The 16293-nt window shown below is 53.3% G+C and overlaps 5 protein-coding genes across 5 annotated transcripts in view; 3 read left to right on the forward strand and 2 right to left on the reverse strand.

Moving 5' to 3' along the window:
- Nucleotides 1-2192: 2192 nt before the first annotated feature.
- Nucleotides 2193-3782, reverse strand: BDV59DRAFT_196323 (DUF1996 domain-containing protein; the record flags this gene model as incomplete). The annotated part of the gene is made up of 3 exons (XM_073692700.1): nucleotides 2193-3333; nucleotides 3389-3545; nucleotides 3605-3782. The coding sequence occupies 3 exons, from the start codon at nucleotides 3780-3782 to the stop codon at nucleotides 2193-2195; spliced, it is 1476 nt and encodes a 491-aa protein (XP_073543357.1).
- A 2904-nt stretch (nucleotides 3783-6686) lies between these two features.
- BDV59DRAFT_196324 (uncharacterized protein) lies at nucleotides 6687-8018 on the reverse strand (the record flags this gene model as incomplete). The annotated part of the gene is made up of 5 exons (XM_073692701.1): nucleotides 6687-6920; nucleotides 6968-7237; nucleotides 7475-7558; nucleotides 7614-7728; nucleotides 7771-8018. 5 exons carry the CDS (start codon nucleotides 8016-8018, stop codon nucleotides 6687-6689), a joined length of 951 nt encoding a protein of 316 aa, XP_073543358.1.
- A 2880-nt stretch (nucleotides 8019-10898) lies between these two features.
- BDV59DRAFT_137148 (putative choline transport protein Ctr) lies at nucleotides 10899-12759 on the forward strand. Its single transcript, XM_073687086.1, has 2 exons — nucleotides 10899-11503; nucleotides 11569-12759. The coding sequence occupies exons 1-2, from the start codon at nucleotides 11007-11009 to the stop codon at nucleotides 12539-12541; spliced, it is 1470 nt and encodes a 489-aa protein (XP_073543359.1). The 5' UTR covers nucleotides 10899-11006; the 3' UTR covers nucleotides 12542-12759.
- Nucleotides 12760-12977: 218 nt separating this feature from the next.
- Nucleotides 12978-14741, forward strand: BDV59DRAFT_205961 (putative lysophospholipase; the record flags this gene model as incomplete). Its single annotated transcript, XM_073694727.1, has 3 exons — nucleotides 12978-13923; nucleotides 14007-14374; nucleotides 14445-14741. 3 exons carry the CDS (start codon nucleotides 12978-12980, stop codon nucleotides 14739-14741), a joined length of 1611 nt encoding a protein of 536 aa, XP_073543360.1.
- A 452-nt stretch (nucleotides 14742-15193) lies between these two features.
- Nucleotides 15194-16293, forward strand: part of BDV59DRAFT_137081 (NmrA family NAD(P)-binding protein) — a 1769-nt gene continuing 669 nt past the window's right edge. The window contains exon 1 of the mRNA XM_073687084.1: nucleotides 15194-16264. Coding sequence (XP_073543361.1) covers nucleotides 15621-16264 — 644 coding nt within the window. The 5' untranslated portion in view covers nucleotides 15194-15620. The remainder of the gene's footprint in view (nucleotides 16265-16293) is intronic.

Below are 16293 nucleotides of genomic sequence, written 5' to 3' on the forward strand. Positions count from 1 at the left end.
AACATCCCGACGATGTGGTAGTATATGGCGAAGGAGCGTAACATAGGGCGTGAGATGAAAGATCTTCCCTCAGACTGATTGCTTCTTTCCAGATGGCGGCCAGGAAGAATTCCCCCTCTTCTTCCTCTCCGATAGCCATGGCAGGTCCTGCATTGGAGCCGACGAACTCACCACGGATGTTATAACCGTAGCGAAATTTCCCTTCCTCGGGCGGGTATTGAACTGACAGACCGTACACGTACAGCGTTCCTGCGAACTTGGGATCCAGAAGAATGTCCCCGATCGGCGTGGAGATCCTTACTGAAGGATTTGAATATCCTTGGATGTTGAGTGCAACATTCAACCACTTCTAAAATATGTCAAGCTCGACCCTCTTCGAGGTTTTGCTCACAAACGGACATATTGTCACTGCTAGATCAGATCTCACACGAGGGTGGAAGCAGGATAAATTGCGACGTCACTTTATTGTTCCCGTCCACCTTAGGCAATGTTTTATGAAGACAGGTAGTCGTGTGAGGAGTTCTTGAAAGCAAAGTCCCACACGGAGTTCTTCGCTTCAATCCTGATCTTGTACCCATCCCGTGTCATAACAAGAATCGCGAATGCAATCCGTTTTTGTAAGGGCCTTCCAGCGCATACCTCCCAGGTGAGGACTTTTCATGCAAAGGAGGCACAGGCTGAAGATCGGAGGGTGGACTGGAAACGGCCAGCACGACAGGCCCGGTTTTCTTGGTGAATTCAACGAACCCCATGCATTGCGGAGGGTTATACATCTTTTGCTCTCCCGCCACGACACGGATTGATGCTTTGGATTCTGCATAGTGGGGCTCGAAGCTCCCTTGTAGATTGAATGTCTCGGTTAGGATATCGCACCTGTGATGGATTAGCTGATGTAGTCTCGAGTTGGTGTCTAGACAAACCAGTTTCGATAAAGTTCTCGCTACGCATCTTCCACTGTCCATCCTATGATATCAGTGTAAATTGTCTTGAGAGGTCGAATGAATTCCTGCGGTTCGTTCGAGCTGGGTTGTTGTCCGCTTGTCTGAGAAGGCGGGAGGCTGCTTGCCTTGGGTAGATTTTGTGGTGCAGAATTTGGGGAAGACATCTCTCTGGTTATGTTGAACCGACGACGTCGGTAGTTACAGGTGAGATGGCGAAAATAGAGGTAGCTGAGAAGGGTAGAGGAAGAGGAGTAGAGGAAGAGTAGAGTAGAAAGAGAAGAGAAGAAGAGAAAGTGGGATCGAAGGAGACTGCGTGTCTAAGATGAGAATAGAATGAGACCTGCGGGCGACAGGAGTATAAGTGTCGCGTTAGATGAAGTTGGTGGAACTTCTGATACAAGCATTACCAAAGACAATCAATCAAAGATTGAAGTGATAGACACACTTTCTAATTGAAGCTGTCTAGCCTTCGAGGGCTCATCGCAAAGATGGAGCCCTGAAGAATATGAAAAACCTCATGACCAAATCACCAGTCACTGCAGCATGAATCTTCGGCATGGTAACAGGATGCTCCGTTCCATTCACTCGACATCTATACTACCAGGCCAGCCTGTTACAAGTATAGAACCCGTGTCCCAATACGAGAATGTGGTAGGCCGACCATATGTCACCTCATTTTCGAGATGGTTCACAAGTCGGTATGAAGCGAGGTCTAAGAGAAACAAGCGATATAACGACCGCCAAATGGAATATAGTTCATCAATCCATTGCTTATAAGGTATCCAAACGTTACATCCGATAAACTCAAGAGCAGACAAAAACCGCAAGTTGGATCAACGAGAGCATGACGGACCTGGATTTCTCCAGCGACATCCATTGACTATCTAACAGGACTCATCCCGGCTCTCATCAAGAGAAGAACAAGACGACGTCTTACGCTTCACTTACTCCCTCAGGGACAAGAAGCAGATAAGAGTAACATGTACATCTAAATGAAAGGGGAAGACATCGACAGATGGTAGAAGAAGATATGAAAGTATCAAAAGGGTTCTTGGACGGCGAATATGACACTGGGGTCCAAGAACGCAGCTCTGCGGGGAGCTCAAGAAGCCGAATTGGTACGTAGCAAGTATGTAGGGTGGCACAATTTCCGAATGGCAGAGAAATGTTTATGTAGCGTCCGATGGTGGTCATGGCACGTCTTCTCAATCACTCGTCAATTGGACCGCTCCTGCGAGGGAGATCCGCACTCTAGTGCGCATGTGCGTGACCATGGCCGTGACGCTTGTGGGCGTGGGGGCGCTTGGTCGGGGCTTCGGTGACAGTAGAGACGACGGTGGACACGACTTCCGTAGTGGTGGAGTAGGAAGTGGAAACGGTCTCCAGGTCACCGGTCTGGGTGCCGATAGTGTTGCCCTGTCCATCAACCAGGACGACCATCTCCCGCTCGACGTAGACAACCGCTTGAGTAACCGGTCCCTGGACATAGGAGGTGGTCGGAGTGGGGGTGAATGTAGAAGTTGAAGTCGAAGTCGAAGACGTGATCGTGCTCGAGGAGGACTCAGTGTTGATCTGCAGGTTGTCCAGAATTCCTCCCAGGCCGAGGAAACCGGAGTCTTTGCTGGTGGTCGGGGCTGGGGCTGCGCTGGTGGTGTAAGAGATGGGGAAAGCGTAGTTGGGTCCCCATTCAATCGCGAGGCCGTTGGGGAGACCGGTGCATTTCTCCACATCCTCGTCCTTCAGGATGTCCGGGATGTCAAAGGTACACTGCTGTTGCTCATCATCGCTCTGCAGTTCGAAGATAGGGCAATCCGCCACCTCCCCAGAGGGGTTGGTGCATTGCTGGACAGCCTTCTCAAGAACACCGGACTCCCAGCCGTGCATGAAATCTCCATGATAGCCGAATCCGGTGGGATCACCCTGGGAGAGAACGAAATAGCCTTCCTTGTCTTTGAACGCGTAGGTGTTCCAGATAGTCTCGAAGAACAGGGAGACAATGCGGTGCTCAAAGCCTTCGGGGCAAGTTCCATCCATCACCAGGGAGGGGTAGCGGACGTGCGACTGGTGGTCATCCGTATCGACATCCTTGCCGTTCCAGCAGGAGGGGAACATGAGTTCGAAGCGAACGCCATCGGTGCAGTGCTCGTCGAGGTACGTCTTGTTGGGGAGGAAATGGCGACCAAGGGATGGCTCGGCAGCCTTCGCGTAGTTGAGGCAGTTGAATCCGATGGCCTTCTGGGCGAGGGCCTTCTGAGAGGCTTGTTCGCCGGTCCATTCAGACTTGGGAGGGTCGGGGATAGGCCAGGGGAACTCGCGCAGGAAAGGATCGCCTGCAATCATACGGAAGCCATCGGGGAAAGCTTGCACGTTCTCGCCGTACAGAAGGTAGTAGCTAATAGACAGGATTAGTGGTGAATCAGTCGGCTCTTGAAGACTGGAATACATACGCGAGCATGCCGCCCACCTCTTCAACGATCTCCGCCTCGCCATTCTCGTGCATGAAATACAGGGCAGGGGCCCAGTATGCTGACTTGTCTTGCTTCACACCGCAAGAAGTGCAAGAACCGGCTCTAAGGATATCAGTGTCGGCAATCCAACTGAAACCTGTCTAAAGATTAGTCGCGGTCCGTGGCCTATATAAGATAGGGTAGACGGGATCTAACCGCTAGATCCATGAACTGAATGCACATGGTAGGAGGGCTTGCCCGGGTCCATCAACGGATCCATACGGGCCAGGCCAGCGCGTCCACGACAGGGAAGACGCCAGAAAGCATCCACGGTGCTGGAGAAGGCACCGAGAAGGGCCACCAGCGCCGTAGCTGGTCGCATTGATTGGGGCATCACGTAGCGGCCGACAACAATCGAGAATGAGTGACTAAAGTGGGCTTCAAAGGAGTGAAATGACTTTCAGTCGTCAAGACCGAGATTCTACAACGTCACCAGGAGCGAGATGTTAGCATGAAGCGCATAGCCAAAGAAATGACCGCCAATAAGGAACGAATTGTGGTAGTTGTAGGGTGTGAAGAGCGGCGGTGATGTTATCCAGGGCCAGGGCGGATGTTGGGATAGCGCATAACATCAACAAAAACAACGGTCGAAACACGATGACATCAGACCCAGAGCACAAAATGCAGGAGACACGACCCTGAAGGAATCGGGTTCTGGAAGTGCAGTAGACAGCAGCCTGTTTCCAAACAGTGTTTGATGCAAGTGGCTTGTGGCTAACAAGGAGGTGGGCTCCCTTGCATGCGAACTCCCTCCCCATTACTTTGCCACCACATTCTCACGAGGTGTTGGAACAGCGTCTGGGAGATGGAATCTACGAGGAAAGCGACCGCAATATGCTTTTGCATCTGAGAAAAGAGAATGTGGACATACCCTTCTTGTAGTAGTCAAGGGTTGTCGATCAATACCTTGAATCACCTCTGGAGACCGATGAATGAGAGGCGTTTGGGAATTCGATCAAGAATGCAGGGGGTATTGCCGAAGGAACTAATCGTACTGATCGTTCTTTTGGTCTGGGGAATCGCACGTTCACGACGACAGAAAGCCAGAAGATAAAGAGGCAAACGAGGGACTGGAACGAATGACGGCCGCAGGAACGAAAGGCAGCAAGAAGGATACAATCCAAGCAGGAAAGGAGCGAAAAAAGACGTCCACTACGTCTAATAACGTGGGGAAGGGAGAGAGGGCCAGGGGCAGTTGGTTTTAAACGGGCGATGCGTCTGGCAGAGGAGCAGTCATTTGCCTGTTCGGGACGATGGAATCACCAACTCGCTATCCAAGGGTCCAATCATCAATGACTTTGTGTCTGTACAATGGGCCGTTCTCTGTTCCTATTGCCCCTTTCTTTGGGGTTTTTTTCCCTCCCCCTAATGAACGCTGGCCGATCCGACCCAGAAAATCTCAAGAGCACAAGAGCTTGGCCATTGGCTGCTAAGAACCTAAACCTCTCACTATTGAATTTTTTTCCCCTACTGCAATAGGGGTCTAAACCGATAAGGACCGTAGGAGTCGGTGATCAGCTCATAATAGCCGCCCCTCCCATCATGTTGCGGATGGAGCCTTCGTCTGCGGGAGCCACTTCGCCTACACACTGGGGCTGCATGTCCACCTCGCGTCTTCCATAGACCCAGAATCACGTTCACTCCAATAACTTGGGCAAATTAAGGAACGCGCGAATGAGTTCCCGGAACCGCTCGTGGGATTTTCTGCAAGGTCGAAAGGTGGTTGTTGACTGGGCTCATTTCCCAGTGCAGGCCTAAAAAACAAGCCAAGCGAGGCAGTGCCCGACGGTTCCTATGGGGTCCCCACTTGACCCATTCATCAAATTACTGATCTCCAGGGGTAGCGACGGCAGTTCGTCAGGAGTGGCCAGCACAAACTCTGGGGGCCCTCACGTCAAAACGGCTCCGCCAACCGAATCCCAGTTGAGTGCGATGGTGTGAAGGCGTGAAACGACGCCGGCTCGAATCAACGTTCGGCGTGCGTCCTGAATCAGGCGAACAAAGTTTAGGGTCGAGCAAAAGGGAGAGAAAAGAGGCTATTTTTTCGGCTGCCATTCCTGACTAGTGGCCGCTAACGTCTAGCGAAATGTGATGGGAATCTGGCGGTGACATCAAAGCGATGATGGACAACAGGGACCTGCGCTGGTTAATTAATCTAACAATCTAACCGTACGATCGTATCGCGTGGAATCCCTGCCTGGAATATATTAACCCAGCCACCGTTGAGGATTTCTGTCGCCATCGTTTCCCACTGGATGAACTAGACGAAACCCGGAGGTTTCAGAATGTCCGGGCGAACTGTGGACCAGTGTCGGGCTCAACCATCGCGTCTCTCGCCAAGAAATCTGGAGGATAACCAAGATATTCAATTTCGCTAGAGTTGGTGAATCGAATAGGCTCGGGCTTGACAGTGGTCGGAGGGGAATGTACTCCGGATACATCGTGCTTGGCCGGTAGGTGTCGGAAGTTGATGAATGATGCAGGCGGGGTCGAAGCACATGATCCATCCAATTTCGCGACTATCCAAGACAGTAAAAATTGCGAGACAATTCTCTAAGCGCTTTGTGAAGTATGCTGTTTCATCTGCTCCGAATGCTCCGTCATGACCTTCTACGATGTTTCGGCTACAATCGTGCGACAACTTTATCGGAGACGAGAGATAGGATCCACGGTCTTGGTGGATCTGACTGGCCGACTTCGACACTAGTTGGTGTAGAATATGATATTGGTGATAAGTTGGTTCTGTCTTCCAACAACGGTATACAGACGAGGATATGAATAACATCTTCGTATGTCAAATGGTTACTTTTGTTTTTCAAGTCTTAGCTAGTAGCTTCGTTCGAATTGAAAAGGATTGTATCTTGTACTCAATATAAAGGTATATGCAGCCGAAATATGTCACAAATGGCACGTCATTATGTGCCGTCTGATATGTCCACCATTCAGCTATGTTGGCGTTCCTGGCATTGAACATCTCTGCATACTATATATCTCGCAGTACCAGTAGTCCATCGCTCACCAGTGTTGTCTCTTTGTCTTCACAGTTCTCTCCTAGGGACTCCCAAGACGTGACTTAATCTTGAATTACATTATGCAGGCCAGAAAAGCCGCCAAGAGGGCCTAAAGCGGAAGTCGTATAACAATGGTCTATGAATGAAGCTTGTGTGTACACCGTACCTTGTACATTCGGTTCGATCTCTACATTCTAAACATAGAGTTTAATCTCGCTCGCATTCATTCAGTCTTCATGACCATTTTCCCCCAACCCGTCCATTTTGACTCCCGATTCTTCATTCGCCCTTTTCTCCTGTCTCATCAGCTGTTGTCGAAAGGCTACGATATACTCATCCGGGTCCCACGCCAGAACCCTGGTATTCATCTCGCCTAGTTTCTTAGCGACCAGCAGTTCCATCTCATCCATCACATCTTTATCTAATAGGCTGAGTCTTTCCTTCCACGCTCCCTCGGGACTCTCGGTAGGTCCAAAAACCGCGGATCAATCTTCTGCCAGTAGATCACATCAAAGGCAAAACTGCACAATGCTGCATTCAATACCCAGAAATCCCCACTCTCCCAGCTCTCATGCATAGGACCGGAGAGTCGCTGATCCGCTCCCATCCGGCCTTCTTGGATTGCTGCGTCTTCACAATTCTTCATTGTCCTGAGCTTTCGACGATAGCTGAACACTGTTTTCCAGTCCTCAATACCGTTTGACCAGTATTCAGGTTTCTCAAGAAGTAACCACCAAGGCGGGGCAAGGGAAAATTCAGTTGGCGCTGCGTATTTGAACTTCCAATTTACCACACCGGATTTGCATATTTTCATTAAGAAGCACGTTAGCTGGCGTAAATCATCACACCAAATTTTTCAACGGCCCATTTTTCGAGCGATGGGTTTGTGAGTCTTTTGTCCTTGGCGAGCTTACGAAAAAGCTGCCGTGCCACGAATTTCCGTCGGCAGTTATCTGCAGACTCTATAGAGTCGTTTCGTTGGCTGACCAGATGCTCAAGGTTAACGTCCGCATACTTTCCAGGTGAAATCATCAATCTGGCGGAGAGAGCCTATGCGAGGCAAAGAGGGCGTGGAGAGCCGAAGCAGAACTTTCGCCATCTGCTCATAATAACAGCCCCTGCTCCTTTTTCGGACATCCAGTTGTGTTAAGAACATCGTATATTTTAGTTTCATGCTCGATATTATCCATCATAATAAATGGACTGAGCCCGAGAGAAATCTCCTGCTTCGTGCCCGAGTGAAGAAATGAAAGGAATAGGCATTGATGTCTGGTTTGCAAGAAATTGCATCGTAGCAACCTCATTTATGACCTTCTCTTCCGGAAAAGAATAGCATCAGGCTGCGATAGCCGGATCACGGTAGCTCCATTTCGGTATTTTAACCGCAAGGAGATGCCATAAGAGCCCTTTCTAAGTATAGCAAATTCGGTCCCAATGCCCCTGCCGTGCTTCAGGATAAAATTTGCGATCCGTCTCAGGATGTCGAGTTTAAGAAACTGAACAAGCCAATTATCCGACGTTTCCTCGGCTTGTTCCCAGGCCATGCCATCGGGGCTCATTCTGATATGCGTGTTTGACTCTGCTTAGTTTTTTGCGAGGATATTCTTTTATGTGTCGGTTTCGCCTATTTGGGAAGAGAAGCCGGAATAAACAGAGGTGGACCTCTTTAAAGGCACCTAACGCATGATCTGTAGACACTGGAACGATTGGAAGAGCTTGTTAACACGTCAAGCACGGCACTTTTTCATTTTGTATTGTCTTCAACTGTTCGGGAGCCGTTAGCAGTCTTCACACTGGCGCTTCTCAGAGCAGTCAGCGTTATACCCCGCTCCCATGTTAGTCAAGAGACGAGGGAAGGGCTTTGAGCGGACGAAGCTCAGATTTTCCAACCCAAACGAGAGCAGTACGTATCGGGCCGGCGAGAAATTACTTGAGAAGAAGCATGTCACTGAGAAAATATTGCCAATTCATACATTTTCAGCTCCTGATGGGTATACTGGACGGCCATACATTTCTCGTTCTATCTCCGTTGCTGTTTTCCGGTCCCGACGTTTAGTCTCTGCTAGTTGAACTTTTGAGTCTCACGTTAATTGACGATATGAGCAGAGCGAGTTTATAAATTTTGACAATCTTGTTTTGGTGTCTTGTTAAATCGCAGTTCTAGGAGGATGCTTCCAACCGAGATGTCGCTTTTCCATTTGAAGTTGGCAGCAACAGGTAAAGTTCAAACCTCTGTAACTGCCCTTTCCTTCCGCGTCGCCGTTCGTCGGATCTCTGCTTAGTCCAAAAATTTAATAGAGATGTACATATCGGAGGCACTACCCCACGGGCCTGGATACAGATCCCGATGGAAAAGTCGGCAATTTACCCCACGGCCCTTTAATTCCCTAACATATGCCATTACCAATATCTCCAAGTACATACATCTAATACAGGCTGTAGAGAAGAGTTGTCAGATTATTCACAGGTCAACCATAAAGCTTGGGAAAATAGAAATAACTAGGAAGTCGAAGCAGAACGTCGTCCAAAACGAGATTTCGTAATGACAACGGAAGCTTAATATAATTCCTAAACGAGGAATAATACCCCAGGAGACAATTAGTAGTATATCTCCAGACAAAAGAATACCTCGTGCGGTATAGATACGCCGTCGACTATCAACAGCAGACTATGCCCAAACAGGGAATGGTCTCCAAGCTTTTGTCTTCTCCAACCACAACTTCCACTAGGTTTATCTACGCTTTCCCAACAGGGCCTTTTCTAGATGGCGTTTCGCGCGACATAGACGCCGGCATCGGCCGTAAAATGTATCCTAAACTGTACTAACAGGCCGCCAACAAGGATCGCCGGTAGCCAGTAGGGAGGACCTTCTACGCAGTACATGTCTGGTTTGGTTTACCCGATAGGGTAATGATTGTTACACGCTTCACCCCGACTCAACAGGAGATCAGCCGAGCTCGTGGGCGCCGGATAACTCAAATTACCGCAAAGAGTTCGACGTACATCTTTTGGTGCGCAATTGGGATGTTGCACCAGAAGACACATTGAAAGCGCCCCAAGAAAACCCCCCCCCCCAGCCCAGACGGGATTAGGCAGTATCATTAGGCAGTGGCTCATTACGCAACCGAGAAGAGAAAAATGCCTCGAGTTTCACGAAGCTCGTTTCGCATCGATTGGCGAATCAGATAATCGCATTGAACGAGATCCACTGGTATCCGCTTTGGAATTCATTACTACTCGGCGGAGTGACTCTGCCACCGGGCCGGACAATGAACAGGCCACAGCTTCGAAGTATGAGTCTGCAGCGCGCATTTGCTCCGGAAATCTTCAATACTGAAGCCAACCAGCCATGATCGTGTATTGGTGCGCACAACCGCATTACCCGTGCAGTGGCATTGGTAGGGCCCAAACTTGGCGATGTTTCCGGACCATCTTGTCGATGGAGCCGCCAGGAACCGGGCCGAAGTCTAGGAGCAGCTAACGGAGCAGCCTCCGAGCAAGTGGCCTGGTGGGTTAGGGCTATGACGTACGTAATCTCTGGGAAAAGAGAGAAATGGGCAGAAACCCCCGTTCAGATATCCAATGCAATTGTCCAGGGGAAAGTTAAGAATTTTCGGCGGAACCGTATCCACCCAGAACAAGTGGAGGCGAACCACCGACGAGAGTAAGGATCGACCAACGATATCGTGCAACTATCCTAATGTATCCCAGGCTGCCACTTGAGCTCTCTCCCGCTTGGTAAAAGGCATTGCCGCACTCGCCCTTGCGGGGGTATACGGGAGGATCCTCTTGATCTTGCTATGTATGCCCCTCACGCAGAGTTGTTCCTTCGAACCAGGCAAAGCGTGGGAACGAATCAACGCGGGTGTACTTCAGTTGGATTCGGCGGACTTACAGTGGAGTGAGACAGCAGGATGCGCGAGGCATGGAGAACTTCGGAACTCAGCAAGTGCAGTGATCGAGTCGGTGGAGCGGACAGTGCGAAAATGATGCAACGGAGGCCAAACCAGACATAAAATCTTGAAGCCGTTCCCACAGAGCAATCCTTTTGCACTTCCCTCTCCTACTCTCCTCCGTCTATTTGTCCTGGCCTTCTCCATCTGCAATCACTTGCGGTGGTGTCTGTTATCTTGCCCTCTCTATGGTGACATTAGGCATCCTTTAGCCATTCTTCGTTGCCATCTCGTCCTGCCTTTGTTGATAGCACCAGAACAAGCAACAACGCAGATTGAGTTCTGTAGTAGTGATTGCTTCGTTGTCCTCTGCCACTGTATCGCCGTATCAGCCGGCTCATTCAGCCTCTTCCCGATTGCGACAACGTCCCACGCCATTTGCGACTTCGAAACGGGATCAACTTGCCAGCCGCAGCCAACGTCCAACAGCAGCAACTACCCCGAGGCGAACCGCTAGAAGACGAATCCAGCCAGCGCAACTAGCCCCTAAGCGACAGGAGTACTCGAAAGATTCTCAACTGCAACTCATCTAGGACCACCCACGCGATCACATAGACCGGGAGCCCCAGCGCCACACCTCGATCCATCCGCACCATGAGCGACCACGATCTAGAAAAGACGCCCAGCATGAGGCCGGCGTCCTCAATCGAGAAGAAGCCAGCTAACGGGGACGATGCTGACGCTATCAGATTGGCCGAGATGGGCTACACGCAGGACCTGCGGCGCAACTTCAGCATCCTGTCCCTGATTGGCATCGCCTTCTGCATGTCGAATTCATGGTTCGGGATCTCCGCCTCGCTGGTCACAGGGATCAGCTCCGGCGGCACCGTGCTGATCGTGTACGGCCTGCTCTGGATCACGTTCATCTCGACGTGCGTAGCGTCCTCGCTGTCGGAGCTGGCGAGCGCCATGCCCAACGCGGGCGGCCAATACTTCTGGGCCGACCAGCTGGCCCCGAAGAAATGGTCTCGCTTCGCGTCCTACCTGACCGGCTGGTTCGGCTACGCGGGTGCCATCTTCGCCTGCGCGAGCGTCGTGCTCAGTCTGGGTTCCGCCGGCGTCGGCATGTGGCAACTGGGCCATCCTGAATTGTACGCCTTGGGTCTACACCCCCCGGTGAAAGCGCAGCAGCATGCTAACGAATCGTAACCGACAGTGTCCCGAAACCGTGGCACACGGTCGTGGCGTACCAGGTCATCAACTTTTTTTGTTATTTGTTCAACTGCTGGGGGAAGACGCTGCCGGCGGTGGCCAAGGCGACGCTGTACATCTCGCTGCTCTCGTTCCTCGTGATCCTGGTGACGGTGCCGGCGTGCGCGAAGACGCACGCCAGCGGGGCGTACGTCTTCGGGCACTTTGTCAACTCGACGGGGTGGAAGTCCGACGGCATGGCGTTCATCGTGGGGCTGATCAACCCGAACTGGATCTTCGCGTGCCTCGACTCGGCGACGCATCTCGCCGAGGAGGTGCCGCAGCCCGAGCGCAACATCCCCATCGCCATCCTGGCCACCGTCGCCATCGGCTTCGTCACCTCCTGGACCTACTGCGTGTCGATGTTCTTCAGCCTGAAGGACCTCAACACCCTGCTCAACACCGCCACCGGCGTCCCCATCCTCGAGCTCTACTACCAGGCCCTGGAGAACGTGCCCGGCGCCATCGTCCTCGAGACCCTGCTGCTGGTGACGGGCATGGGCTGCATGATCGCGTGCCACACGTGGCAGTCACGCCTGTGCTGGGCGTTTGCCCGCGACCGCGGCATGCCCGGTCATCAGTGGCTGGCGCGCGTCGACCCGACGCTGGACGTGCCCCTGGTGGCGCACAGTGTGAGCTCGTTCATCGTCGGCGTGCTCGGCCTGCTGTATCTCGGGTCCTCGACCGCGTTCAACAGCATGGTCACGGCGTGCATCACGCTGCTGTATATGTCCTACTCCATCCCCGTGATCTGTCTCTGGATCCGGGGCCGCAATAACATCGCCCATGGGCCGTTCTGGCTCGGCGGATGGGGCGCCTTTGCGAACCTCGTCACCCTGGCGTGGACGCTGTTCTGCCTGGTGATGTATTCGTTTCCGTCGACGATGCCCGTCACGACTGGGAGTAAGTATCTGTGTGTGTTTGGGGTGTGCGTGTGAGGTTGATGGCTGACTGATTCAGATATGAATTATGTTTCTGCGGTGTATGGCGTCGTGGTGTTCATCATCTTGTGCGACTGGTTTGTGAGAGGACGACGCTCGTACCGGGGGAGTGTGAGTTGCGTGGAGGGCAGCGAATAGTTTGTATAGATGAGTTTTAGATGTACATAAATACCCTTAAGCGTTGAGCAGTTTCATGAAGGTGAAGTCGAAGTAGAAGTTCCTGATAGATACTCCAACTGCTCCAACAGTTGGAGACGTTGGGGTCTGCGGAAGTTCTCCGCCAATAAAACTTAATCGCTGCCAGTACGTAATCACCATCTTCACATCCCATCATCTCAATGCAGCATGCCCTAGACTCAACCTAACGCACACGAACCTAGAGATATACACATATACACTTACCGGCATACACTACAGATACGGAAAAAAGACAATGGAGGAACAGCCGGTCTCCATCCCCGAGTCGCGGGTCCTCATCATCATGACGGGCGGGACGATCTGCATGCGACCCTCCCCGTCCGGTTTCGTGCCGGCGCGGGGCTTCCAGGAGCAATGTCTGGCGCGGGTGCCGACGTTCAACGACGGGTCGGAGCCGGTCAGCATGGACGTGGTGGTGAACGCGACGGGGACGGTGCAGGCGCACGCGAGCCTGCGGACGCCGCCGACGACGTACGGCCGGCAGGTGCGGTACACGGTGTTCGAGTTCGAGGAGCTGCTGGACAGCAGCTCGATCGACGCGAAGGGGTGGGCGCAGATCGCGCGGACGGTCGAGCGCAACTACACGCGGTTCGACGCGTTCGTGGTGTTGCATGGCACGGACAGCCTGGCGTATACGTGCTCGGCGCTGAGCTTCATGCTGGGCAATCTGGGCAAGTCGGTGGTGCTGACGGGGTCGCAGGCGCCGATGCTGGAGCTGCAGAACGACGCGACGGACAACCTGCTCGGGTCGCTCGTCGTCGCCGGCCACTTCATGATCCCCGAGGTGTGTCTCTACTTCAACAACAAGCTGTTCCGGGGCAATCGCGCCAGCAAGGTCGCCGCCAGCGACTTTGCCGCCTTCGACTCGCCCAACTTCCCGCCGCTGGCCGTCACCACCTCCATGCGCACCAACGTCCAGTGGTCGCTCGTCCACCGCCCGCGGCGCCTCGACCACTTCCGCATCCAGACGAACCTGGACACGTCGCATGTGGCCTGTCTGCGCATCTTCCCGGGCATCCAGCCGGAGATGGTCGATGCGGTGCTGCGGCTGGACGGGCTGCGCGGGTTGGTGCTGGAGACGTTTGGCGCGGGGAATGCGCCGCACGGGCAGGATAACGCCATGACGAAGGTGCTGGCGGATGCGATCCAGCGGGGGATTGTGATTGTGAACGTGACGCAGTGTAGGTTTTTTTTTTCCCCTCTGCTCGCTCTGTGGCCTTGTCGAAAAAAAAAAAAAAAAAAGACTAACTAGCTGTGACTACAGGCCTCACCGGGAGCGTGAGCCCGGTGTATGCCACGGGGATGAGTCTGTCGAAGGCGGGCGTGGTGGCCGGGTTCGACATGACCACGGAGGCGGCGCTGACGAAACTGGCGTACCTCCTGGCGCTCCCGGACGCGACGCCGACTACGGTGGCCAAGCAGATGTCGGTGTCGCTCTGTGGGGAGTTAACGGCGACATCGCGGCCGGTCTTCCAGCATCCGGAGAGCGACGGGCTCCCGGAGCGGGTGCAGGCGCTGACGCAGCTGGGATATGCGATTGCGCAGGGGGAGGTGGAACGAGTGCGGGAGATCCTCAAGTTGGAGCATGATTGGCTCCTCAACGATGCAGACTACTCGGGGAACACACCGATGGTATGTGTTGCGGGCGTTGGATCAGGTAGATCCTCTGTTACGGCGTACGATGGGCTAATGGGAACAACAGCATCTGGCGGCGACAGCGCCGTCGTTGGAGATCTTGCGGGAGCTTCTGCTGCGCGGAGGGTCGGTCCACTTGCGAAACCGCAATGGCCGCACGCCCCTGTTTCTGGCGGCGAACGCAGGGCTGAGCGAGCATGTGCAGCTGCTGCGACAGTCGGGGGCCCATTTACATTCGGAGGAGTGGGCAGCGGCGAAGTTGTTGGGGCGGCGCAGACCCGGGGTTTGGGGGATGGCGGGGGTGGGAGTGCGGGAGATGCAGGAGGAAGAGGAGATCCATCCGATAGCGGGGTCCGCGCCGTGATCCGCGGAGATGTCTACTGTATAAAGGGATGGAGGATGACCGGGGCGTCCGGCATAGAAGGAACGGCATGGAATATGGCGGATGGGTTATCAGTCTGCAGGCGGATGGGCAGAGAACAGATCGAAGTATGTAGAAGAGGCGGAGAGTGCCGTGTGCCGCAACGTGGGTGGAGAGAGAAGAGATCGGGTGCATGATTTACGTAAGAGAAAGTCGTGTTAATCCGTAGGATTTCGAGGCGGATTTCGAGGTCGTAGGGCAATAGAGGAGGGAGGAGGGAGTAGGGTAATAGAGCAGTACGTAGTAGCGGAGTGTAGAATTAAGTCTGAGGAAGAATAGGGTAGAGACAGAATCGGACGATATAGAAGATGCAGATGTACCAGATGCATCGATGACTCCTTACTCGACCATTCTATGACTATTTCCATTACTCGATCAGAATGCTCGGAAGCGCATCGGCCAGACGATCCCAATCCAGACCAGGAGGTGCTGGACTCCCCTGATCTGAAGAGTTTTTCCTTTCTATCGATTTAATTGCGTGATGGAGTGGAATCTGGATCCGATCCACGTAGAAATCCCTCATTAGATAATATTTAAAAATAAAAAAGCCTGGTCGAATCATGATTTTCCGGTGCTTTTGGGAATAACGTGAAGAAGCAGAATAAAGACGCAACGACCTTGGGGTCACGATCTCTATCTACTTGTGTCCCTCCTCTCTACCTTCTCCTCTACACCACCCTCCTCTCTACCTCTACCTCCTCTAACTCCTCTCCGACTCCTCTCCTACTCGTCTCCTCTTACCTCCACTCCATGCATCTCTAGTCTCTACTCTCCGCATCTTCCATCTCTGCTCTTCTTACCCATCTCTCTACCCCGCAGACCATGACACAACCCAAAAAAACTATCGCCGTCGTCAACGCCACCGGTCGTCAGGCCGCCTCCCTCATCCGCGTCGCCTCCGCCGTCGGGCACAATGTGCGCGCTCAGATTCATTCCCTCAAAGGCATCATCGCCGAGGAGCTCGAGTCCCTCCCCAACGTCACCCTCTTCCAGGGTCCCCTCCTCGGCAACACGCCCCTGATGGACGCCCTCTTCGACGGCGCCACCCTCGCCTTCATCAACACTACCTCCCAGGCCGGCGATGAGGTCGCCATCGGCCGCGCCCTCGCCGACGCCGCCAAACGCGCCGGCTCCATCCAACACTACATCTACAGCAGTATGCCCGACCATTCCGTCCACGGGCCCTGGCCCCCCGTGCCCCTCTGGGCCCCCAAGTTCACCGTCGAAAACTACATCCGCCAGCTCGGTCTCCCCGCCACCTTCGTCTACACCGGCATCTACAACAACAACTTCACCAGTCTCCCCTACCCGCTCTTCCAGATGGAGCTCATGCCCGACGGCTGCTTCGAGTGGCACGCCCCCTTCGACCCGGACGTGCCTCTGCCCTGGCTCGACGCCGAGCACGACGTCGGCCCCGCTCTGCTGCAGATCTTCAAGGATGGGCCCAAGCGGTGGAACGGTCATCGGTATTTCTTCTCCTCTCTCTCTCCCCCCC

This window comes from Aspergillus ambiguus, assembly GCF_047715705.1.
Source record: "Aspergillus ambiguus strain CBS 117.58 unplaced genomic scaffold BDV59scaffold_53, whole genome shotgun sequence".
Classification (NCBI taxonomy): domain Eukaryota; kingdom Fungi; phylum Ascomycota; class Eurotiomycetes; order Eurotiales; family Aspergillaceae; genus Aspergillus; species Aspergillus ambiguus.

What these genes read in the sequence shown, in the direction of transcription:
- BDV59DRAFT_137148 (XM_073687086.1), top strand. Translation starts at nt 11,007, where the DNA reads ATGAGCGACCACGATCTAGAAAAGACGCCCAGCATGAGGCCGGCGTCC. An exon ending in CAACTGGGCCATCCTGAATT is followed by an intron (nt 11,504 to 11,568) that starts GTACGCCTTGGG and finishes CGTAACCGACAG; the next exon opens with TGTCCCGAAACCGTGGCACA.